At 40.0% G+C, this 26,999-nt stretch overlaps 1 protein-coding gene across 1 annotated transcript in view; it reads left to right on the top strand.

The window, feature by feature from the left end:
* Window positions 1-26,999, top strand: part of DDX10 (DEAD-box helicase 10) — a 189,094-nt gene that overhangs the window by 114,256 nt on the left and 47,839 nt on the right. The window contains exon 16 of the mRNA XM_035327036.1: window positions 18,224-18,280. Coding sequence (XP_035182927.1) covers window positions 18,224-18,280 — 57 coding nt within the window. The remainder of the gene's footprint in view (window positions 1-18,223; window positions 18,281-26,999) is intronic.

The raw sequence follows: 26,999 nt of genomic DNA, 5'->3' as shown, positions 1-26,999 counted from the left end.
ATTGAAAGTCAACAAATTTATTTAAATATATCACGTAAGTGACCAGAGTGAAGATACTTTTAGAAATTGCTGTTAGTGTGTATTTGTTACACAGCTGTAGTTGACGAGAAAAAAAAAGTGTGTGTTTTAAAATAGAATATTCTTAATATAAAAATTCTGACTATAAAGACGCGTTTCTGTATGGTGTAATGACCTGTGTTGACTGTGTGTGGAAAAACTGGAGCGTGCATCGTGAGTCTCCATTTCAGATATATTAGGACATGATGTGTTAGAAGACACCTTGGTGGAATAATAACTTTGTTTCTAGAAATTTTATTTATGAAACTTGAAGATGTAGCATACACACGTACATGCATAAGTATTGCTGCTGAAAATAAACCCTTAGCACTAGGTCTTTATTGTATAAGCAATAGGCTCGATGACATTATACCTGACCTACTGGATGCTGCCTCAAGACTGTATCTTGTTCCTGCTCATCTAGTACAATAAATAGTGCGTTTGTTCCTCTGTGCTTTCTAACATTTATCAAAAAAATGACTAAAAAGCAAAATTTAAATCTGCTATATTCTTCATTTATTGGCATATTGAAGATACTAGGTCTGAAAATGAGAAGTGCAAGTGCCCAGTGATGCCAATTAGGTAATATAAAAAAACGATCACAACAGAAATGTGGCAATGCTGATCGAGGGAATTACAATTTAGGAGAGATTTATTTCACATATTGTACTTAGCAATACTCAGTGTTTTTCATGTGGTTGAGAAGCAAAACCATTAAAAATAAATAAAAGCTCTCCAAACAGAGTAAAAATTAATTCTCCAACAATGATATACCAGGTTGTGGAATGGGGAAACAATTACTGGAATAAGATGTCATAGTAAGCACACTGGGGGATTGCTATGTGACAGCTTGCTAAATAAAATTTGGAAAGAATATTTAGAGAACGCAGCTGATGGCTTGCTAATAAGTCTGTGGAACACCGGAAAAGTCAATTTAGGAAAGCAATGAGAAAACTGAGTAACTCTGGTCCTCCCCTTCCACCTCTCCACAGTTGACTGAAAGACATGTTTCATTTTGCTCGTGGCATAGATTAAAGCTGGAACATGTAACAGAATCAAAGCTCTTTAAATACAATACAATAATCTAATTTAGGCTCAGGTGTTTCTATGCTTTTTGCTTTGCAGTGGATTTTCTCCATTTCTCATGCTGTGTTCTTCCTACAACTTCCACTTTGCTTAAGATTTTACTTTTTTTTTTTTTTTAATGGAGAAAACACAGTTGTCAGTCACACGCTTTCATCCCTTCCTGCACATTCTCTCACTGGCATTCAGCAGTCCCTTGTATACGGAGTCTTAAATCCATCATTTGTGACTGTCATTCCTTCTCTAAAACTCCTGTGTATGCCGCTGCACAGTCAGCCAAAATATATCACAATATAGCACGAACTCTGTCATTTGACCTTTACTTTCTGCAGTAGCAATCATTATTTCATCCCTGTCTTTGTTTTCATTTCTATCCTGCAAGCAGACTGCTAAAGATCTTTTTATTGTCCAGTTGGCATCTTTTCTAGCAGGTAGGACAAGTCTCTCTGTTTCTTGGTCTTCTGCCTTGGTTACTGACTTTTTTCCTCTTTGCTTTTGCTTCAGATCTGTTGAATAGCTTCACTTACCTTCATCAGTTTAACTTCTGTTCCTTCACTTAGCAAGTGTCATATGTCTGTGTCTTGATTCATATTTCCTCCTCTTTATTCCTTTCCTCCTTGCTACATGTGATGCCGGTGGTGTAGTTTTGTTTTGTATGTTTGGCAATTTTCATTTCTTCCTTTGAAACAATTTCTGAAACATGTTAAATCAATTTAAAATATCATGCAGATATGTGAGAATACCACCAGAAAGCAAATGTATTTTGGTTTTGTATAACCCAAGCGCAGCAGTCTGCTCCATGGCTAGTTGCCTCAGTAATCAAAAAGTCCTCTGAAATGGTGCGTGTGCTAGTCCCTGAGGTCTCTTCATCGGCTTTAAAAGGGTGAATAACAAACAATGTATGGAATGCTGTGCAAGTATTGGTTGTTTCAACATGTCCTACATGTGGGTTCATGTTTTGATTTAGATTATAAGTGAGTAGATTTATAAAAACACTGCTTTTTATTTAAAAAACAAAAGCCTGTCATTTTATAGGCCATCTTCCATTGAAAATCCCTCCCCTTATCGTTTCTTCAGTATGATCTTGACAATGAAAGATCTTGGGGGTAAATTGGAGCTTCTTAAAATCAAAACTTCCATGAGATTATTTTTTTTAAGGTGAATATGGCCTGTCAGCTTAATAGGAACTTTTTTCACAGAACTGTTTCTGCTGATTAGCAGACCTATTCATCCACAGGCCAGACGGCATCCACAGGCCATTGCTTTTAAATCCATTTGTGAATGTCTCCTAAATGAGTACAGTTTTAGTGTGATCAGAAATATGTTTTGGTGCATTCATGAGATGCTTGGATTAGATGAGATGTGTGTTGCAGTGCCTTAAGGCGTGTGGAAACTTGCAAAGCATCTATGCTATAATTAGGTTTCTTCCATGAGTTTCACATTCTGTTATCCTCTCCTTCCTTTGCAAATGGGGAGAAATTGAAAATGTGATGGATAAAAATAAATAAAAATCTGACGCATAATTGTAATTAATGCTTATTGAAATTTTGGAAGCAAAGTAAATCTTAGCAGTTGACCACATGGGAAAGGGCAGTAACGCTGATCAAGACGCTGTGAAAAGAATTCTGCGTTAATGGGTATTTAATGACATCGCAGCGAGAGGTATGAATTTGAGCTCTTTTGAAATGTGTAAAATGTTATAAACAACAATAAAGGGAGAAGTGAATAAAGGATTCCAAACATGTCTTAACACTCAATTTTTCAAGTTTTCAGCTGAAAATGCACTGTTGTTAGGAAGAAAATAGTGGCAGAGGGGGATTCATCTTGCTTTTTAATAACCTCTCTTTCTGCTAACCCAAGCTCAGCAAAATAGGTGCTGCAGGAAAAATGAATAAGAGCCTTATTTTTTACCTCATTTTCCAGCAAATAAATGCTGTGAACTTACTGTGATCAATATGAGAAGATGGCTAAAAGTAATGTTTTCCCTGGTTTGCGTGGCATTAGTAGCAAATAAGCTCAGGCCATCTTCAGGGTCCTGATACTGCAAAATACAAGGCATACCTTATGGAAAGACTTTTATATAATAAAAATCTTGGAGCTTCAGGAAGTGTGTGCTTATCCCAGTGTATTTATTCAATAACTTTCTGTTTCAAATTCATTCTTGAAAGTGTAAGGTTGCAGACTGGTAAGGAAATTGAAATCCTGTGGACTCCCCAAACCTAAGAGGTTTCTTTTGTGGGCCATCTTAGATGAAGGCTGCTGTCCTTTCTGGTTATGGCTGGGCATGTACTCCAAAGACGTGCACATACAATGCATGCGTGCATGGTTGGCCACAGAGACAAGAGAGGCAGAAAATAGAAGTGTAGGCAGCACTCAGGTAGATATGGGCATCACAGGCAGCACAGTTTTATTCCTTCTTCCAGTCTGAACAGGGTTGATGTGTTCTAGCAGAACATGCAAACACCCTTACTCCATTAATTCACAAGCACATTAGATTAGTATTCATTGATCCCTTAAATAACGACGTGGGCTCTAAGTATGTTGAATATCCCCGATAATACCCACGAAGCAGGGCCCTTACCTAGTCAGTGGCTTTCACACCTTGGGACTTTGAGATGTTGTCTTTCCATACAGTCTCAAAATGCCTTTTAAATACTCCCTAAGTTTGCTCTTTTCAATGAGACCAGTAAAAAAGATAATCTTGCTTCTCTTGTTCTGATTAGTTATGAAGGTCTGTGTGGAACTCTTCAAGATTGTGCTTGTGTGGTTCCTCCAGTGGTCTGTCTATTACGAGTTCTAGTCTCTATTACTGCCTGTGTTATCCACTGCTTGTTTAGTGTTAGTGTACGTAGTGTGAAATTTATTACTATTTTTCTTTGTATTTGTCTCTCTGTTAACCAAATATCTGTGCAAACCACATCATTAAATTCCAGGTATCCCTAGAGAGACCATCCAGGCAGATTTAAGCATGGATGTCAGAAGGAATGTTTTCTCATTTTTACATCAGCACAGAGACCTCTTGTGAGACCACACCTGGAGTACTGTGTTCAGCTCTGGGGCCTCCAACATTATAAAGACACAGCCTTGTTGGAGTGGATCCAGAGTAGGGCCATGAGGATGATCAGAGAAGGCTGGAGCACCTCTCCTATCAAGAAAGGCTGAGACAGCTGGCGTTGTTTAGCCTGGAGAAGTGAAGGCTATGGTGGATCCCACTGTGATTTTTCAGTATAGAAAAGGGGCTTCTAAGAAAGCTATAAAGTTTTTACCAGGACCCGTAGGGACAGGACATGGGACAATGGTTTTAAACTATAAAAGTAAAGTTTTAGATTGGATATAAGGAAGATGTTTTTCACAACGTGGATGGTGAGGCCCTGGCACAGGTTGCCCAGAGAAGCTGTGGATGCCCCATCCCTGGAGGTGTTCAAGGCCAGGCTGGATGGGCACTTGGGCAACCTGAGCTGGTGGGAGGTGTCCCTGCCCATGGCAGGGGGTTGGAGCTGGGTGGCCTTTAAGGTCCCTTCCAACCCAAACCATTCTATGATTCTGTGAAGTTATGGTTGCATACATATATGAACGAAGGAGAGTAGGATTAGAGACTAACTTTATTAATTTTGTATTAATTCACATACAGTTCAGAATCTGGAATTGATGCTTCCTCCAAGGAAGAAAAAGAGGAGTCATAATAAGAGGCTTGATGTAACAGCCACAGTACTGAGTTTAGAGCTGATACATAAAAAACATGCAGATGTCTGGATGCGTTTAGGGGCAGAAGAGATAGTATAGTTATACAGTATATTGAGCATACTCAGAGAGAGTACTTGGATATCCATGGTCACCTAACCATGACCGAAAATCTGTGTGAACGGAATTGACACAGTGAAAGGGGCAGCTTGTGTATGATCTTGTTGCTGACAATTTTTAAACTTGAAAACGAGATGTAAGCTTACTTATGGAGGAGGATTTCTTTTTCTTTATAACCTAAATTAGCTGAAGGTTAGAATTAAATTGTGGATTTAATTTTAAAAGCAGTAATGATGGCGATTTTAACCAGCAGGAGAAGAATGATCAGATCAAATCAGTTAAAATGTCAGCTGGTATTTCCAGTGGTTATTTTTCTGTTAGGTACCTCACACCATACTGCACTTGTGTTTACTTCCAATTAAAGCTGTAGCCTTTTTCTCCTGATTGCAGCCCCAGCCATGGCCCAGGTGAAAGAGTTCCTGGGGGGAGCTCCTTGAACCTGCCCCTTCCTTTGGGCCCCTCCATCTGGAGCTCTGGGCCTTGTCTCTCCAGACCCTAACCTGCTTTTGCAAATTATTTCCATCGATGACAGAAAATTTATGATTAAACATACTTGGTTTATAATTTTATAAAAATAATACTAAAAATACTTATAATAGATCACCGAGTACTGTGAATAACAGTTCAAGAAGCAGAACAGACCCTCCAGGGATTTTCTTTTTCTCAAATTTTTATTCATGATAAACAAAAGAAATTATGTCCAGTTGATAAAGAAATAAATAGATGTTAGGCAACATAAACCATTTAGTGTGCAGGAAGATAAAGCGACCCATGAAAAATAGTATTTGTAGCTGGAAATTGATCAGTACATTAGTTCTGAGGAGAGATTGCATCATATTCAAAGGAAATACTCTGAAGGTGAAGCAAATGTACTCTTTATTAAGTAAAGCACTTGAACCAGTCCTTCATTATGAGGTGAAATTTGTCAGATTTGGGTGTATTTGTTCCGTTGGTTTAGTGTGGTGCTGTGTGGGGATGGTACTGTTCTCTCACGTAAGGAGTGTGCCAGGGTGGGAGCAGGACATAAAGGAAAGGAGGTAGCAGCATTTAGCTCAGCTGCAAAGGGAAGTATTAGAGATGGAGAGATGTGTAAAATAAATCAAGAGAGTATTACTTCATTAGAAAGCCTGTCTGAGCACTTTCATAGCTATTGTATGCAGGCAGTGCTGCTGTTATAGCCCAAGTGCAGAGCTATCAAGATAAGGGGTACAGGCACTGACAGGTGGGTTGACAGACATCCTTTTCCAGTCTTAGCACCAGAATCCGTTCGGCCTTGCTGTCGGAGGCATCAGCTTGCTCATTGCTTACTTTTTTTTTCCCTCTTCTCTTCAAAAAGCTATATGGGCTGCACTTAAAACCTGAAGTGCCCTTGAATGTTTTCTAAGAGTTTTCCAGCAAAATCAGAGTTCTTGGCCCTATCGTACTGATGTGGAAAAGAAGGAAATGAAGTAACAGAGTAGGTGGTTTGAGTATGCCCTGATCAGATGGATGCCAGTACCACTTGTAAGCAGGAATTTGCAAATGCAAGCTTACATTAACTTCAGCTGAGGTGGGGTTGCAGCCATCATGTTCTCAGGGAAGGATGTAATGGCATGACTGCACAGAATGCCAGCCTATGCCTTTCATGGGTCTAGAAGCTAGCAGCTTCTAATGGGAGCTGCACCCTTCGTTTGCTCAGCACTCGGGTACTGCTGGTGCCTGTATCTGCATGAGCAGGCATGGGGTGCTTTCTGCCTCCTTTCAGGATGGTGTATGCGTTAAGACAGCTCAGAGTCTGTGACCGATCTAGACTATGAATTTTGAGTCTTAAAAGGTATAATTCCTGCAAAACGGAAAGTAGTTGAAGAATTAGACAATATGCATTTCGATCAGACTTTACTCTGTTCTTTATAAAGTCCTGGCATTTTTTGCAGTGCAACTCCCATTGAATTTGTCCTTACGTTTTCTGTTTAGTTTTAAATGTTAATTTTGAGCATCATTAACTAGCTTAATCCCTGATATAATTATTTTGAAAGCGTATTTTAAGTTGAATTAAGAAGACATTTACCTCTACAGGCTTATGTTTGTTTATGAATATACATAGGTTTTGACGGAAGTGTCCGTGTATTCATTTGAAAGAATCCCATTCATTTTTGTAGGTTCAGAATCTGGCTCAGATTGCAATTTGCACACAGAAAAGAATGGACTGCCTCTGTATTTTAATTACCATAACTTAACATCTCATTCTTTTATTTGTTAATTTTGCAAAGCTATTTGTTAGAAACAAACTGTATGTATATATTTGTATACATGTGTTAAGTATACATATGTTCAAAACAGATGGCCTATTGAAATTACTTAGCAACTTGTTAAAAAAAAAAACAACCGCCCTAGAAACATGTTCAATGCGTTCAGATGTTAGATGAGAAAGGAATCATTTTCATTTTTTTTTTTTTTTTTTCCAACTAGTTTCCTGTTTTGGTTTTGTTCTAACTATGCCTTGTAAGGGTCAATTTCTTCCAGTTAGTTTTTTCTTCTTTTAATTGAGGATGACTTTTTCAATTACCTTGAAGACCTTTTCCAGTCCTTGCTTACTGTTTATGATTGTCATTTTGTCATTGGGCCATCTTTCACATGCTTTTGATGATGCACTTTCACACTTCCCCAGTGTTGTTTTAAACAGGTCATACTAAATCTGTGTGTTTCATTTTCCCTATGTAGCAGTGGGCTATGGCCAAAAAATTGGCAACGGCCAAAAAAGTGACTGCTGAAATAGAATTTTCTTACTCTATATGTATTTGGCCCTCTCCCATTCTGTTTATTTTTAAGTTATTAAAAATAATAAATAGCTCTCACTAATTTCTAGCTCTTATTTTGTCTACCTGTGCAGAACAAAACCACTGTGGAGGAGGGCATCATTTGTTTCTATGTTGGCTCATGTGCATGCTGACTGTGTAGCTAGAAGATTAATCTTGCTTTATGGGCTGGTGGCGTGTTCAGTAGAGCAGGATTTTCAGATCCCAAGTTGCTTGCAAGCTGAGCAGTTGGGAAAAAAAAAAAAAAAAAAAAAAAAAAAAAACCTTTTGCATGTAAGCAGCACAGACCTGGTTTGAAATCTGAGAGAAGACAAATGTGGTCTTCAGTGCTACACAGTCTACAGTGCTATTTATTAAGTCACTTTTCAGAGCACATCTGCGCTTTAAAATCTGGGTGGAAACCAGCTTTTGAATATGATGATGCCAGTATATAAGAGATGCTGTGAATTTTTGAACAGCTATGTGTGTATTTTCTGTAGGACAGCTGACTCTGGAGTCTCCATGTCCTACAGAAATAGAGTAGATACAGAGATATGGTATCTGGTACTGGTATCAACTAGCAGAGCCTTTTTCAGGCAACAGAGTTCCAAACCCTGGCCAATTGTGAGAACTGTACACCATGGCCTCAGCTGTTAAATGTGTTAGATTGGTAGCTCCAAAATATGGCACCAGTAGTTAAAGGATCGATTATTAAAAATGCAGCGGTAAAAGTTTTGATTAAACCCTGCAGGAGTTCTTTAGCATTTAAAAACAAACCAAAGAAACAAAAACCAGAAACAACAACTTCAGACTCAGATGAACGTGAAAATTTTATAGGAAATACGTTTGCCCTAGGCTATTTTAATGCTCTCAGGGCTAAATATGGAATGATGCATTAGTCGTATCGAGTAAGACTATTTCATGCCTATGGGTAAGCAAATAGAAGAGGCCAGTGAAATTTAAGGCTGGTAAAACTGTTGTGTATCACCAATACCAGGAATTTATTTCAGGTAAATCTGAGCTATTAGCTATGTAGAAATTCCTTAAGAAAAAGAAGAGACATTTACTGTAAAACAAAACAAAAAGCAAAAAAAACACAGAAGCTGTTTAGAAATTGAAAAGAAAGCTGAAAGAAAAAAACACTACTGTGATAGAATTATAGAGAGGTTTGGGTTGGAAGGGACCTTAAAGACCATCTAATTCCAGCCCCCTGCCATGGGCAGGGACACCTCCCACCAGCCCAGGTTGCCCAAAGCCCCATCCAGCCTGGCCTTGAACACCTCCAGGGATGGGGCATCCACAGCTTCCCTGGGCAATCTGTGCCAGGGCCTCACCACCCTCTGAATAAAGAATTTCTCCCAAATATCTAATCTAAACCTACTCTCTATTAGTTTAAAGCTGTTACCCTTTGTGCTATTACTCCACCCCCTCACAAAGGGTCCCACTCCAGATTTTCTGCAGGCCGCTGTAAGGTCTCCCTGGAGCCTTCTCCGGGCTGAACATCCCTAGCTCCCTCAGCCTGTCTTCCCAGGAGAGCTGCTCCAGCCCTCTGATCATCTTTGTGGCCTTCCTCTGGATTCTTTTGAGGACTTCCCTGTCCTTCTTGTGCTGGGGGCCTGTTGTGGTTTAACCCGGCTGGCAGCTAAACACCACACAGCCATTCGCTCACCCTCCCCCCTCCCTCTCTGGGATGGGGGAGAGAAACGGGAAAGTGAAGCCTGTGAGTTGAGATAAACACAGTTTATTAAGATAGAAAATAATAATGATAATAATAATAATATGTACAAACAAGTGATGCACAATGCAATTGCTTACCACCCGCTGACTGATGCCCAGCCCAACCCCGAGCAGCCGGCCCCCCCACCCCGGCTAGCCACCCCTATATATTGTTCAGCATGCCGTCAGATGCTATGGAATACCCCTTTGGCCAGTGTGGGTCAGCTGTCCTGGGTCTGTCCCCTCCCAGCTCTTGCTGCACCCCCAGCCTGCCCGCTGGCAGGACCGAGTGAGAAGCTGAAAAGTCCTTGGCATAGTGTAAGCATTGCTCTGCAGCAATTAAAACATCAGCATGTTATCAGCACTCTTCTCATCCTAATCCAAAACATAGCACCCTACCAGCTACTAGGAGGGAAAATAACTGTCCTAACTGAAACCAGGACAGGGCCCCAGAGCTGAATGCAGGCTACAGGTGGGGTCTCACAAGAGCAGAGCAGAGGGGGGAGAATCACCTCTCTCACCCTGCTGGCCTTGATGCTTTTGATGCAGCCCAGGGTACAGGTGGTTTTCTGGGCTGAAAGCACACATTGTCAGCTCATGTCAAGCTTGTCGTCCACCAGCACCCTCAGGTTCTTCCCCTCATGGATGCTTCTCAGTCCATTCTCTGCCCAGCTGGTATTTGTGCTTGAGTTTGTCCCACCCCAGGTGCAGAACCTTGCACTTGGCCTTGTTGAACTTACTGAACTATGTCAAATAAATTCATTAACATGTGACAATAAACCATGTATTTTTTAAATGTTGCTGTTAAACCTCAGGACAAAATAAAATGAACTCTCAATTAACTGTTCAAAGAAGAGAGTAAAAGAAAAAGGGGCTTTCTGGGAGGAAAAAATAATAATAAAAAAACATTCAGCTTTCCAAAGTGCTGTTCTTTGTTTTTATACCTAAAAACTAGGGCTGATTCATATAAACAGAGTTTATCTGTATCTTTCACATATTCCTAACCTCACCAAACAGAGAGGGCTGTTATTATTCCTTCCTTTTTTTGCCTCAGCCTAAGAACACGGAATGGGAATGTTAGAGTTTCATCTTTTAATAAATGTGTTAGTGTCTTGAGGGAGAAGTAAAAAGGGTATGAATTTTTGTTTTAAAATCCAACTGTGAAAGAGGAAAAATTGAAAAGTCAGTTGCAGAGCTAATATCATATATTAGAAACAAGCAGTTTTATATCCGTGGTTTTGGCTCCTTGTTAGGCAGAGCAGTTGCCAGTTCTAATGTAGGAAAGGTAGAAGGGTGCAGTAGCTGTAACTGCTTTTTGTTTAGTTGAAAGCCAAATGATAATAGTCAAACTACACGATGATGATTAAAGCTTTTCATTCCTGTAATCACTGAGATTATTAACCATCCTCATTAACTTGATGTGTAACTGGGGGAAAAGAATGATACTTTGCAGGAAGTTTTTCCAAGCTGATAAAGAAGGTCTCTGAGCTGTGTAATACCATTAACGTTGGTTTAAAAAGGGTCTTGAAACAGCAGGAGAGTTCTGGAAGGATTTGAGAACTACCATGATAATACTTTTAAGGATAATAAGTTGGTAACTTAGCCTGCTGGTAGTCTACAGCAGAATAATAGAATGACTGGCTTAAGTTTGCCTTAACGAAGAACTAAATGAAAGGAGTATCAATAACTAGCGTGTTTTTGTGGAAAGGAAGTGTGGTGCAATGTGTATGTATGTGTATTTTTATCAGAACGGAATCTGGTTTGGTAAGTAACTTACGGAATATACTGAATTTTCTGCAAGCTTTTCACTTAAATGTTTTGAATAATAAGTTAGATGTAATAAAATTAACATTGTGCAAATTAAAGGGATTAAACTTCAGCAACTGCAACATCCCAAACCAGTGGCTCCTGATTAGGTAGATGTTTCTGGTGGGACCATGGGATTTGTTCTTCATGGTGTGCTATTTCAAGATTATTTTGCTGTGAAATGGAAGAAGGCTTTATGGCTAAGCTGTGCTTGAACAAAGAAAGTTATGTTTAAGAGAGGCGTGAATACAGATTTCTAGGAATAAGAAATTTGGAACATATTTTTAAGACTGAGCCTTCCCTTAGAGATGGAGACATTGAGAAAGATTTGGGTGCATGTTCTAGCTGATCTGGTTGATGTGAACTATTGCAATGGGATTTCTCTGGCATGTTCCTCAGCCAACCCTGAACTTGTGTGGTATTTGCTGCTCCATCTGGATGCATATAAGTCTATGTGGCCTGATGGGATTCATCCCAGGGATAATACTTGAGAGCTGGCTAATGTCATCACAAGACCTCTCTCAGTTATTTTTCAACAGTCTTGGGAGTCTGGAGAGATCCCAGTCAACTTGAAGCTGGCAAATGCTGTTCCAATTTTTAGGAGAGGTAGGAAAGAAGACTCTGGCTATTACAAGTCTGCCATCAGGGCCTGTTAAAAGAAGATGGAGAAGATTATGCTGGTAGTTACTGAAAAACACTTGAAAGATAAACGCAGTCATTGGTAGCAGCTAACAGGAATTCATGAGGGGAAAGTCCTGAACTTAATTGCCTAGTTGACCAGGGGAAGTCAGTTGATGTGATCTTTTCAGAATTCAGTAAAGCTTTTGATACTGTTTCTCACAGAATCCATCTGGACAAAATGTCTAGCACGTGGCTAGATAAATACGTAATCATAGGCAGGGTGTTGAAAAAAGTCCTTTACCTGGAGGGTTGGCCAGATACTGGAACAGGCTCCCAAGGAAGTGGGCACAGCACCAAGCCTGCCAGAGTTCAAGAAGTGTTTGGACAACGCTCTCTGACATCTGATCTGATTTTTGGGTGGTCTTGTGTGGAGCCAGGAGCTGGACTTCATGGTCCTTGTGGGTCCCTTCTGACTCGAGATAATTCTGTGATTCCATGAAAAGGGCTGATAGAATTATTAAATATAGAAACAAGTGACAAGTTTGGTTTGGGAGATAGTGACATCCCACGTATGTCTGTTCCTGGAATGTTTAGGAAAGTAGACCTAAATGCTGAGAGACCTGTGGACCTGATTTTCTCTGTCTTCCAAAAGAAAGTTAGGAGGTTGCATGACTGGGATGTATCTATGTAAATACCTGAACTTTGATTACATGGGGTCCTTCGGAGTTGTTGACAGAGGAAGAAAAGTTCCAGGGGCTATAAATAAAGATACGTAGATCAGGTTAGAAACAGCAGCTAGTTTTGAGTGACTGGTGTACTGTCCTTCAGTGAAAGGTTTTTAAAATCTAGATAAAGTTCTTTCTCAACCAGGATATGTATTGTAGTAGAAGTTAATTCAGTCCTATGTTGTGCTAGTCAGGCACATTGATCCCATCTCCTCACCTGTTTCGTAAGTCCGTGAACTTGTGGTTCTTGATCTCTCCAAACTACTCTGCAAATGATGTCTTGATAATCTGTATTTAGCAGCTATTCAAAACCCATCATGCTGCTGACCTCAGATGATAAATGAATGTTGTGGCCCTTGTCTTTTAATGAGAGATTGCTTGTTTTTGGTCTAAAGGGGCCATGTTAAAGTTCAGTTGTAGCAAATTATTTTGCTGATTTTTGGTTAAACTTCTTTCTCGTGCTCAGTGTTGATAGCCCCAAAAGCACATAGCTAGCTCTAAACTGTGCAGAAGATGCTGTATAGGTGCAGAAGAGAGCTGCTATTCAATATAAATGCAAAACAAAATATGCATACTTGACTTCACCATTGTAGACCAGAGTATTTAATCAAACTGTGATGCTTTAAAACTTTATCTGACAACCTTGTGGTGCTATGATGTGAAGTTATGCCTTGCAGATAGTCAGCCAGTAGCATGTATAATGAAGTATTCATATGTTGAAACAGCCTTTTGTTTTCCTATGCTAGGATTATTATCTTTTTGGTCTCTAAATTATGTGCTATTTTTACAAGCTAAGATTTATAGCTTGATAGGACAGTGATAAAATCTGGCATTCTTATTGTGGTCTGTGTTAAGTATTCCAAGAAAATCCAGACTTTGAATAACTTTTTTTTTCCCTGTCTGTGAAAACCAATGTTAGACGCTCCGTAGATACAGATAGCTATAGGCATATCCATAGATGAGCAGAATCTATTGACAGGAAATAAATCAGTGTCAGATTGTTTGGTTAAACTTTGCCTCATGTGATTACTTTTGACAACTGTCTTACAGTATGCTGTCCGTGTGTGTTCTGCATGTGCCCATATTTCTTCCTAGCAATAGAAACGTGAGGAAGTGTGACATTGTGTTAAAATACTCAAAATGAGTCTTTGAAAGGCTATGTTCCTGCCTATGCTGAAGCATTTCCTTGTAACTTAAGGCAATGCAGTTTATTTCTGGTTTTATGCAGTCATATGATAGGCTGTCTTTATTACATGGTGCTATTACTTTGGCACAGTAAAATTTACAATTTGTCCATTAGGTAATAGAAAATAAGGTCCTGGCTGGGGAAAAGTGTTTTAGCACTTGTTCAGCACATGCTTTTTCAGGATAGCATGCTGTATGTACCGACGCATGTGCTCGAAGCTGCACATAAATCTAAGCAGGGCCACAATAAGATTGTTTTCCCGCATTGAAGTCTACATTAAAGCATGATGGCTATTCCTGCATCAGCAAGCAAGTCTGCAGCGTAACGTAGTTGGTGCTGAGAGCCAGACTGCACACTGTGAGGTGGTGGTGAGGTTACAGCCGATTACCTCTTACCTGATGATTTGAATTCAATCGCTTTGAGGGAAGCGGCTGTTCTCCTCAGCATTCCTGAGATCCTGTCTGGAATACTGCACCAGTTTTGGGACCCCCAGCACGGGAAGGCATTGACAAAGCAGAGAGTTCAGCAGAAGTCACTGAGGCGGTGGTCCTGTGGGGAGAGGCTGGGGGAGCTGGGTCAGCCTGGAGCAGGGATGGCTTTTGGGGACCTCACAGCAGCCCCCAGGGCCTCCAGAGATGTCATCAAGGAGAGAGCTGGGCTCAGCAGAGCAAGAGGGCCATGGGCATGGGTTGAGACAAGAGGTCCAGCTTGGGTCTGAGTAGAAACGTTTCCTGTGTGAGGATAGTCAGGCAGAGGCATGGATTACCTGGAGATGTTCTGCAGTCTCCATCCTTGGGAATTTGACCCAAAGTGATGAAGCTCTGAGCAGCGTGGTCTGACCTCAGAGATGACGCTGGTCAGCAGGAGGCTGGACCAGGTTGAGCTCCTCCTGATGTCGCTCTCAGCTTGAACGATCCTGTGAATGCCCACCACTGGCTGGAGTGTATTGGCTGTGCTCCTGGAGACTGCCTCGTGGTGTGAAGCAAAACATAAGTGGGGCTGATGAGGGTGTTACTTTTTGAAACACACTCCTAATTCCAACCCAGTACGAATGTAGATGCACTCTATATGAAATTTGGTTTTGTTTTACATTGACAAGGAACCAAGTCTTACACACACACACAAAAAGGTCCTGGTAACACCTCTCTTTCCTGTTGTTTTGTACTCCTAATTTCAGACTCTGCACCTATGAGACCTTTTGTCTCTTTAGAGACTTACATACATTATGCTGTCCAGCATACTGCTCTGCTGTGACATTATGTCAATCTTCTGCTTTCATAGCTGTCGTTCCAGTGCTCTGTGGTAAATCCCTTGAGCAGGAACTTCAGCTGTTACTCTGTTGGTTTAAGACTGGCTGTAGTTAAGACGCTGTCTTTTCTATCTAAAATTTTCTGTTCTATCCAATTTAAAAACAGCTTTATCCTGCTTTGTAATATCTGGTGAGTTATTTTCTAGCTCAGAAATAAAGTTTGAAAAGTATCACAGTTTTAGCAGAAAAATAAGAGAGCAATGGTGACCTAAAAGAGCAAAGAACGCCCAACTAAAGCATTTAGAAAAAGGGTGGGAGACAGTGGAAAACTTCAGTAAAAGCATTAGAAAAGCATAAGTAAAAATGATCAAATGAATACAGATTTGACTTGGAAGGGAAGGAATAATGTCATCTCCCTCTGGAATATGGTAACATCCTGTCTAATATCCTTTTACCTTTGCTGAAGTCTGCATTACTGGGCTTTCTGCTTGGAACAAGTTAATTCATTGACTGTTTCCAACTTTTTTCCCTTTCTCTCATTTCTCTTTCATAAAGGTACCTGGCTCATATTTGAAAGAAAAAGCATTTACTCCTGTCTTTCATATTATTGGCATCCAGAAGGAAGCCAGGTCTTCATTCTTTGTGCCACCGTATATTTAAACACAGCAGTGTTCATCCCAATGAACTGGTTTCATCTCTTTTTTTTTTTCCTTTGTCCATTTATCATCAGTCAGGGAGCTATTTCAGTCTGTTACCTGTCCTTGTTTTAATTAGGTTGGCAGGGGCCTTTAAATATAAGTCATGTACAGTAAGTTGGTGGTAAAGGTTGCGGTGTTTTAATGATGAAGGTTTTGGCAATTTGAAAGGTGTTCTGCAATCAGTTTAATATAGCCAATATCTATTGGCAAATAAACAAAATTAGTTTGCCTTTTGATGTAGTAACACTCCCAGGAAATTATGATCATGGAAAAACAAACAAACAGAAACCTGTTTTGAGGTCTTGGAAAATCGGACTTTTTTTTTTCAGCGTACATCTGTGCTGCTAGGTGATGGGTCTGTCTTGGGGACTGAGGGTTAAGTGATGCAGCGGGCTTGTGCTCAGGATGTGTGGGTCTCGTTTGTTGTAGAGCGCTCTGTGTCCACAGCAGATAGCATTTGGTCCCAGGGGCTTCTCTTGGCTCACATACCCTTAAATATAATTGTTATTTTTCCTTGCTTTTTTGTGTTTTAAAATACCCGAAGTAATATGAGAGCTGTGTTAGATCTGACTACAGCGATGTCTTTGTTTTGTTTTATGGCATGTGTTGAATGCCCTGGCGTGTAGGTCTGGATGTGTTGAGGTGTTGGTGTGCAAAGCTGCCGGGAACAGCACTGGAGAACTGTGTAAAGCAGAGACACAGACGTCATGCAGTTTTGTCCCTGCCTTCCTTTGGGGATGAACTTGATCTGTTCAGTTTTTGATTTGGAGAGGAAAGGTTGATTTACTCAACGTTTGAAAGAAAATTCAACGTTTCTGTAGTTTGGGTGGTTGGGAGAATAGAAAACAGCACACACCAGACAGAAGTCTCAAAAGAAATTGAGTTTAGACAGCATTTTTGAAAATTGTGGCATCTCTGTTCTCCTTTTCCCAGCTCTGCACATGAACCACACTGCTTTTCCAAGCAGCTTTGTATGGTAGCTTCCAATACGCCTTGGTAAAACTGGAGCTAGTGCTGGAAAATTGAAATTGGCTTGGCAGTAGAGTTATGTGGCAGAGTAATAAGCCTTTGTTCAGTCTTCAGCTGAAGAGACTGCAGCAAAAATACCTTCAAGAGGCTCAAGAGCACCAGCAGGAATGGCTGTTGGGAATTAATAGTGCAGCAATAAGACATGGGAAAAGAGGGTGAGGGCTGAGCAAAAGAAATATGGGCCAGAGAGACCTGAATGTTCTGCATCTGCACCGTTACCCCCCACGGTTTCTGTGCAGTTGTAGCTTTGATACAGTCATGCCCAGCTAGCACTGACATTGGCATCTGTGCTTTTCCTGACCAGATCACCTTACTCATTAGTTCTATGGTGTCTCTTTTTTCGTTGTGATGATACGGCACCAGGACAGCTGGAACTTTCTCATTGTTCCCCAAAGTGATCAGAAATGTGACCTCGTGCCATGATGGTAAAGGGATGTCCCTTTTTATGTAGACTTGCTTCTTGATGTGCTGATGCTAGGGACACTTGTGTTGCATAAAGAAACAGAGAGCATTGCATTGCATTGCATCAGCTTTTTTATGCAAGCATTAAAAAGTTTGAATAACCGATGTCATTAGCATTGCTAAGACAAAGAAAAACAGGGAGTGGTGTGCTTTCCTCAATGATGGGTGCCCTGGCCTTAATTTCTGTCCTTACCTCATGAAACTAATAACTGAAAGGATGTTAAATTGCAAGGACCTGACAGAGTATAACATAGAGATAGTCTTTAAGTTGGTTTAAAAATAAGCAAATCCCGATAACAACAAGAAAACAACCAAGGCAATTAGTATCACTTACATTAAATATCTTGGCTACTTTTGCAAGTTCAAAAATCTGGCTGGCAGCTCTGACTGAATTTTATCATCGCTTTTCACTCATTTTCACATAGCAGAATCCCTTTGGTGGGGGCAGCTTGATGTTCTTACGGCTTCTGAATCAATGTGATTGCTAATAAAAACTGCAGTAGCATTTACTTCATAATGGAGATAAGAAAGCTAGGGAGAATATGGTTTAGCTTTCATTCTCCAGTGGCTTTAGCAGTTTGGAAGTTAGGGAAATGATCATTTTTGCTTGTTAAATAGATTGGGTTTCCTATTAAAGCAGGGAGAAATAAGGAAACCGATCTCTTGGTGCGATTTTTAACCCGTTCCAGACAGAGGATAACTTTCTGTCAAAATACTAATTGACTTTCAAAGTACCTAGTTGCTTCATTGTTTTAAGAGTAACAAGTCTCAGTGAAGATGAAATGTAAGTTTGAACCATTCTTGTAGCTCTGATTTCCTTTAAAGATCAAGAATTATAAACAATATCTCAATCAGATCTTTGATATCATTTTCCATCAATAATGTGTAGGATGGATTCCACCTGTAGAGTATATGTGCATTAAACATCTCGGTGTCTCAACTTTATTATTAAAATATTAGAAGAAAAACACACCAGGAATTTGTTTTAAAGCTGTGGATCTTCTTATTTGTTTTAGGAGAAAAGGCTAAAAGAAAAAGCAGCAAGGAGAGAAGCCAGGAATAAGATCGCCGAGGTAAGGATTCTTTTTTTTTTTTTTTTCTGATGGAGTGAATGATTGTGGTTTTGAAATTGTTTTTTAATTACTGCATTCCTTTCTAACAGTGGTTTGATTAATGACTTTTTATGGATGTTTTCTTTTTCCTTATCTTTTGTCACTTCCTTGCTGTGATGTGGTTATAATGGCTTATTATGGAAAGATACTAAGTAGGGTTAGTAAGTGCTATACAGATGGAAGCCTTTTGGAATTATGACAACTTTATTTTGTATATCAAGTGAGTTGCCATTTCTGCTGCAGTGCTGATACCATTTTCTTTTCCTCCAAGTACTTGGACATGTTCATAACTTGCTGCAGTATTGCAGGCAGTAAGGTTTCTGGTTTTAAAAATACTAACTTGTTTCTGCTGAACTCTTTAAGCTGCAGTTGTTTACACTGAAGTCTATTCCTGCCTCTTGTTAAGCCCAAACCCTTTGCTACCCTTTTTCATATACGTATAAAGGTTCTAGTTTTCCATATTCCATGTTTTTGAGGAACAGAGGTTTCATTCAGCTGCAGTGATTTTCCAGAATATGGACAGGGGAATGTGTGTCATTTCTCACGCTGCATCTCCTATGCTATACATGAATAGTTGCCGTTTGTTCTCAGCAGTTAGCAAGTATCTTACTCCCTGGAGAAATTGGATCATGTTCTGTTTTTTTTTTTTTTTTTTTTTTTTCTAAGCTAACCATGCACTGGGAGACCTGACTATAAGAAGATACTTCCAACTGTAGTTCTGAAGTGGAAAGTAATTAGAGTTTAAGATGGAAAGGCTAGTTATACTAAGTATTAATTATGATTCTGTCTTCAGAGATGGCAGGCTATGAGAGCCACTGGCATCATGACTCCCCAGTCAAGCAGCAGAAATTTTCTGTGCGTAACTGAATGTATAGAGATGCACAGTTTTAATATATTCAGCAAGCATTGTAGGAAAATTATGGAATGAGTGATAAACAAATGCCTTAATATTGGGAGAAAACACTGATCAGATCAGGCTGTATCACATTTGTAAATATTTGGCTCCTAGCTCATTTCACCTCTTTTTCAGGAATAAAAAGCCCTATGTCATAATACTCAGCAGTGGGAGAAATAAACCCAGTCCTCTCCAAAGGTTCTTCTTACTGACATACTTCCCCTATCCCAGTCTTTGCCAGTCAAATGAATCTCTCTGCTGGTGGGAAATGAAGTAGATGTCTATTACGGACCGATCTGTGTGAGTGTGCACATGTGTACAGGCTGGGTTACATGCAGAATCACCTCCCAAAAACTGTGTAAGGTGAAATGACAATTAGATACACCCTTTCCTCTCCTCTTTCCAACACTGGCACGTTGAATGCTACCCAGCAGACTTTTAAGTCCTTTTGTAGAGTGCAAGTGGCACACGCTTTCAGTGAGGGTGCCAGCTGTGTAAAGCTGCCACTACTTGGACTTCATTTTACTCTTCAAGTGCTGAGCTCGCTCTGTGCAAGAAGAGGCAAGCCTCAGAAGCTGACATAATCCTCTTTGAAAACTGCTGGGCTTTCTGTTTTGTTTAGAGGCTATTTTTGCCAGAACTCTGTGCAGTCGGGTCCTGTCACTTTCTGTGGGGCTCATTTGAAGGGAAGATGCTTCCACTGGGAAAGGCTGTGACAGCTTGGAGCCGGGCACTGCAGTCCTGGATGTGCAAGGGAGCAGTAGCTGATAGATAAAGGTGGAGGTTTCAGGCTGTGAGGTGTCTGAGGAATTAATTAAGAACACTCCCTGCTTCACAAAAGCTTATAGATGAAGCTATAGTAGCTGAAGCTCTCCATAGTCTGTGTGGGATATGACTCAAGCAGCTCCTATGAGACACCCAGGGAAAAAAAAATAAAAAAATACAACAAAGGAAAATAGTAAAGCAGAGAAACTACTGAAACAGAAACTAGTTTAGCAAACATATGCTGCCTCAGTCAGGAGTTCAAAAACCTTCACATTTTCACTAGTGCTTTCAGAATATGGCTTGTGACCCACTTACTCTGCCGTATAAAATTCCTTTGGCAATTAATAGGGTTTTGTTAAAAGAGAATGGAATACGGAGAACCAAAAAAGCAGCAGAGGTATTTTTAGCTATACAACAACGCAGTTCAGCAGCTGGAGAAAAGGACTAGATCAACAGTTCTGAACAGCCAGTTGCTTCAAAGCAGCTGGGGTCGTAAATTGTTCTACTTCTTCTACCTGCTTCATTCCTGTTTGTTTTATTAACTGCTTCTTTCATATGATAAACTCTTTGGGTTACGGAGAATTATTTATTGTCTTTCTGTAGTACTCAGCCCACAGGGGCTGCAATGACCAAAACTGCTATTTATTTTTCCATTCTGAATATTACATAATAAGTCATCAATGATGACTTCTGTATCTCTGCTTTGGTGTCATTTGTACCCTTTGTTCTGATGTTTCTTGTGCTGTTTTGCTGATTGTGCAGTGCCTAGCACGGTAAATCTTAATGTATGCTGGCTTTCTTTCCAAAATGAAAATGAAAATGGAATCTATTTGGAACAGCTTACAGTTAGTTCATTTTCACCCTTTAACCTATACATCTGTGGGATTTTATCTTTCATCATTATTTTAGCCTTAATTTAATCTCAGTTTCTTTGGTTATGATACTCTTAGTTTTAGAATTTATCTGGCCTGTGCAAGTTTCATCTATTTCATGTGCTGGGAATCTTGACTCACTGACATTTTTCATTTACTCTGCCTATGCTCTTTTCACTTGTTGCCTACTTTTGTTTAATAACAGCCTTCCTTCAGCTTTATAGCCTCAGATTATTCTGGGGAGAAGGGAAGTATCTCCATTTATTCCTTTCATTTTGGCGTGCAGGAGTTTTCATGCCTTTCATCAGCACGGTTCTTCTGTCTGTATGCCAACAAAGAGGGAAGTTAAGGTCACAGGAGAGACGGGCCTTATGATTTTTCTCCTGGTGTCACAGGAGCCTAGAGCAATTGCAGGGAAGGTTTTCCTCAACCTCTGCTGTACTGGGATGGACTCTGCAACTGGAATTTAATAACCAATTCTGGCGTGCTCTACTGAGTGTCCTGGAACAGGGGCTTAGAGGAGTAGGTAGCTGCAGTGTTATTGACTCCACCTTGGAGAAATCCCCCATGCAATAAATAAACCAGGTAAGAAGTGAGGGCTCTTAAAAGACACTTTGGAGAAAGTATTCCTTAGAATTTATTACCATTAATTGAATTTGAGTGTAAAAGTATGTGAAATCAGATAAAAGATTTCTCCTATTTGTATTAAAGAGAAACTGGAAACTTAAGGTTATTTATTTTTTTTCCCTAGCAATAGATACTGATTTTTCTCCCAGTGTAGGAGAATTGGATGAAATATTAACAATTGCAGCGTTTCAAGATTGAAAAAAGCAGGTGTTTGTCTTTAGTTGGTACTGATAAAATTGCAGTCCTTGCACCCTTGAACAAATTTGGATACTGTTTGCTGTTGTCCTCTTGAAAATGGTCTAGAGAAAATTGAGTAATCATGTTGTCTTTTGATGGGTAAGTCAAGCAGTGTGCAGAAGCACAGGCTGCCAGCTGCTGACCTGAGGACTGGGCACACAGAGTATCTCTGTGCCCGAGCAGCCCCATGTGGCTGGCACTCACTGGCCCCGAATTATCCCTTCCCTTCTAGGCTTCAACTGGTGTTTATTGGTCTTTACTGTGTAAGCAGCTGTTAGCTGCAGTTTAGCTGAATATGACCGTAGTTTTCATTTAGTCAGTTTACTGTTCTGTGATTCTTGTGCCTTAAAACAGTGTTGATGTGTTAAGGAAACTTCCTCACTTCATAATTGTTGCTTTTAAGAAAATTATTTTTGTAGGAAAGGCATTTTCCAGAAGCAGCTGAACAGGTCTGTGGGACGCAGGTCAGGGAGCAGACCAGGAGTAAGGATAAGGTGATGTTACCAGCTCCAGCACTGATGTTCTTTGTGATCCTCAGCAGCTAACACCCAACATCACGCAAAAAAAAAAAAAAGAAAAAAAAAAAAAGGCAAACTAGCCCCTGAAGGACTGCATCAGCATCCTCTAGAAAGAGCTGGGACAGCATCTGTAAGCAGTGCCAGGAGGTGAAACTTGCTCAGTCATGACATGTTGGGTGGATCACTTCAGCCATTGGCAATCCGATAGCAGTTACAGAATGAAAAGTACTTACGTACTAAGCATTAAAATAAAGCTACACAACTTAGCTGCCTTCCTGTACCTGTCATCTTGAACTTACTAATGTTGAGTCATTCTGAGAGCAGTCTACCCAAGCACTTTGTGTTTTAAGAGTTTACACTGTACGTTGTGTAAACTGGTTGTTCAGGGATTGTCATCTCACCAGTTGCTTAATACAATCTTTGACAGCGTTGACAGTTTGGTGGTAAGTGGTGGTATTAACTTCTGCTCATGTTTGACCCTCAGCTCATCTCATGCTGCTTGGATAAGATGATCAGTGTATCAAAGTTCTGTATTTTATGGCTTTATATTACACGAGCTTATTTTTCTCTTTGTGTTATTGGATCAGTCACTTTATCCATTATCCTCCTGGAGTCATCCTCTTAAGACTCTCAACACTACAGAAAACTGATTGTGTTGCATGATGTAAAAGTAATATAGCTCTCCTAGGTAATTCACAAATCAGTCATAGTCATTGATATGAGTTACTTGACATATAACAGGATGCACACTTCTGGTTGGATTTCGCACCATGCCTTAAACCTAGGGAAATCCAGTCTGGGCACATGAGAGGGGTTTTCTGTTTTAGAGAAGAATGAGCAAGACAAATCATTGTAATACAGTTGAGGATGGGGATTGTTGTCAGGCAGGAAAGTTTATGTCCTCTGAGTACAGAGAGAGATCCAAGTACTCAGCCTTCAGAGGCACTTTTTCATAGGAATGAATTCTTGCTGAATAATTTTAGAGCATTAAAAGATGAACAGCAAATTCAGGATAATAAGTATCCTTTAACATTTCTGATGTCCTCTCTTCTTCCCTTGTTCTTCTTCAACATATTTTGGTACTCTGACAAGAGTTAGCACTCCTGTATGAGGTTTTACATATTTTATTAAATATATTCTTAGTACACTTATATATATATAATTTAAAATTTTCACAGAGTTGCAATGAAGTTGGGAATCTTGGTACTCTGTTACGAAGGGATGTATGTGAGCACGTCTACAAAATACACCTGGGTGAGCAGGAAGCATGTACTTAAAAGATAAAACTATGACAGATTCAGGCATTGATATCTGCATGTATCACATCACTGCAAGGTATAATCCTCAGTATAGCATTCTGTTTTCTGCTCCTTATGCCGTGCTCTGTTGAGATGTTAACCCGAAAACTACTTTAAAACCCTATTTTCTTTTACTCTTCAGTACTCTCCATGGGATTTGTGATAAACTGGCTGAATGTAGCTCACGACATCTTTGTGCCAGGTAGCAAAGGGACAGAACTGGATCTCTTGGGAACCTATTGCCAATAATCTTGTGGGAGAAGTATAATTTTCAAGAGACAATGAAAATTTGACATCCATTGCATGTCATTCCTGGGGTTACTGGAAATGACTTCTGTTACCTGACAGCTCGGCTTCTGCCTTGATTTTCCTTTTTCTTGAGAATCTGGCCCACAGCCTTGTCTGTAGGCTGGAGACTCTAGATGTGCTGCAGATGTGAACAGTAATTTCACTGTGGAAAGGGGTGTGTGGGACTGAAGGAGAGGAATTTGGTCCATCCCTCCCGTGAGTACAGCTTCCCAAATCCCTTTGACCAGTTTATCCCTACGTGTTCATGGGAAAGTCTTGTGGGATATCCTGCATTGTGATGAGTAGCTGGGTAACGGTAAAGGTGCTTTGGTTCTGGTTCACCTCTCATGGCCTGGTGGATGCTGTTGAGGAACCATTGCTTTAGCTCCCTGCAACCTCAAGGATTGGAGCAGGGTTTCAGGGTTAGATCCTTCTGGTGGACTGGAGGATGTAGACATTGTTTATTTTGCTCATAGAAGACCCTCAAGAGAGGGTTATTGTGTCCCATTAAAGCCTCAAGACAGCTTATCACTGCCGCCTGATAGTTGCAAAAGACTTGCTGAGTCCTCATCAATCATTGCTCTTGATTCTGCAAACCACAAAGAGAAACAAACAAACATAAAAATAGAACAATGACAATTCTGTAGCTGAATGATAATTCAGCTACAAAATGTTCCAGTATGTCTTGTGTGGAGAGTTTACAACTGAAATTACTCTGAGAATTAGATCCCTTTTATTAAGTCATACTTAAAACAATTTAATTAACCTTGGTTCAGAAGTAGATCTGGTCTCTCAACTCTTGCATTCTGTACACATAAAAAAACAAAACTGTAAGTAGCTGTATTTATTACCATTTTGTTTTTGTAATGTTTTGTATTTTCATGAGAAGCTCTGTGGATGAACAGAGTAATTTGGAAAATTAATATTTTAACCTTCTAGTTCAATAATTTCAAACATTTTTTTTTTCCTTTTTTAAGGCAGAATCTCAATTTCAGGTTCAAGTTGTTAAAAGGAAATAAAGAAATCAGTGATTCTGAACTATATTCTGAAATAATTTTAAAAATCAACATATTCTACAATATTTAAGTTCATATTTGAAAATGGCTATTATGCCTGTATGGAAATGTCATCTATATTTTGCTTCCTGAAAATATCATGTTGATGATGATGATTCCAGCTAACGTAGCACTTAAATTACTTTACGTAAAGCTGTAATAAGTTCTGCCTTTTCTGCCAATAAAAATACACGATTAAATTAGTATTTATGTATTGTGGCCCTGAACATATGAGAAGGAAAGATTCTTACAGATTGATTTGCAGTTATGCACACTGCTGTGAACTTTATCACTGCAGCCACCAGCACATGGAGAATTTTAAAGATGCTTATAAGTGACCATTTATAATAATTGGGCATAGCCACAGCAACTGAATTTTGTGAGGATGATATTCATGACGGCTATTTTTAATCATATGTGGTATGTAATGACAGCACAGTGCTCTACACACAGAAAGCTGATGATTTGCCAATTAGTGAGGTGATTTCTTCCCAGTCTTCGGCAGAAGCATAGTTTTGGGTGGATGTGGACCTTACACGTGCCTGAAGACCTAGATGGTCTGCTGCGGTAAGGCAGATGCACAGGGCATCCAACCAAGTGCATTTCCATTGCAGTGCCTGACAGACGTATGCTTTGCTTTGTGTTCACTTCCAAATTGACGGTAATCAGAGGTATGGTATTGCTTTTTTTTTAAAAAAAAAAAAAGAATTATTTTTTGGTTGCAGTTCTGAGAGGGGCTTTGATGCAAGATGTGATACGGGTTTGTGAGCACAGAGGAACAGGAGAGGTGTCCCTTATCTCTGCAGTATTAGGGAGGACAAAAGTTATTGTCTTTATTGTTAAGTGACTTTCTTAAATTTCTAGTATAATTCTGAAGAAATTTCACCAGTATTAAAGCTTTGCAGATTGCAGTGTTTCATTCAGTATTCATTAGGGAACTTTTTGTTTCTGGTTTATCCATATAAGTTTGAAATAATTAGAACAGGATCCTTGGAGCTATCTTCACTTACACAGCTGAGCTCCAGAATTTTAAACACGTTAAAAACATGAACAGCAATGTTTTGGCATTGGGGAAAAACTGATATACATATTTTTTTTAATTAAAGGCTTAGGCTATCAAAATTGCAAGAATTGAAATAAATGTGTTAACATATATGCATTTCTCTCTTTCTCTTGAATTCTGTGGGTTGTGTTACAGTCTATTAGGATCGTATAGAATCACAGAGTCATTAAGGTTGGAAAAGACCTCCAAGATCATCTGGTCCAACTACCCCCCTACCACCAATGTCACCTGCTAAACCATGTCCCTAAGCACCTTTCCTTGAACACCCCCAGGGACAGTGACTCCACCATTTGCCTGAGCAACCCCTTCCAGTGCCTAACCACTCTTTCTGAGAAGTTTCTCCTAATCAGCACCATCTCCCACTGCAAGGTGAGACCATTTGTTGAGCCATGTAAGATGGGTGAATTGGAGATGAAATGGAGAAGAATGCTTCTTAGATCTGTGATAAGGATGAGCAAAATTGTGCTTGGTGTACTCAGTATCTACCTCCTTTGCCACAAAGGGGCTTCCTGTGATGTCAGCTGCCACCTACTCTGATGTCACCTCACTGTTCACTGGCACCCACTCCACAAAAGGGGCTGCCCTGTAGCTGGCAAGCTCTGGCCAAGTTTCTAGCTCCTGGAATTCAAGGAGACTTGGAATACACAGGGTGCAACGAAATCAAATGGTGCGGCTAGTGAGGAAGAGGTACGTTAACTCTTGGTAGCTGTAGAATTAAGGAGTTTTTTGGCACCAGTCCATCCAGGTTCTTGAAGGGGGATCAGCAAATAACCGAGCAGCTGTTTGAGTCACTGTTTGAGCTCTCTTTCTCCTTTGCACAAAGGAGGTGTGTATTATTCCACTCCCTTTTCCTCCTTCCCCATGTCTGTGGGCGTTCGGAGCAGGATTCCACCGTCATGTTCCTCCCCTCACGTGGCAGTGTGCTGGAGCACAGGGAGAGCGGTAAGAGTTACTCTGGTGCAGGTTCCTTTCTGAGGCTAATGACTGAGCTCCAGTAACTTAGGTTACATACATTTTTCCATTTGAATGCACATTTCATCAATCCAGTATTTCAGTTCAATA

Source organism: Oxyura jamaicensis, chromosome 1 (genome assembly GCF_011077185.1).
Source record: "Oxyura jamaicensis isolate SHBP4307 breed ruddy duck chromosome 1, BPBGC_Ojam_1.0, whole genome shotgun sequence".
NCBI classification, from domain to species: domain Eukaryota; kingdom Metazoa; phylum Chordata; class Aves; order Anseriformes; family Anatidae; genus Oxyura; species Oxyura jamaicensis.
Note: the sequence above shows the minus strand (reverse complement) of the source record. Positions and strands in the feature narration are given on the sequence as shown.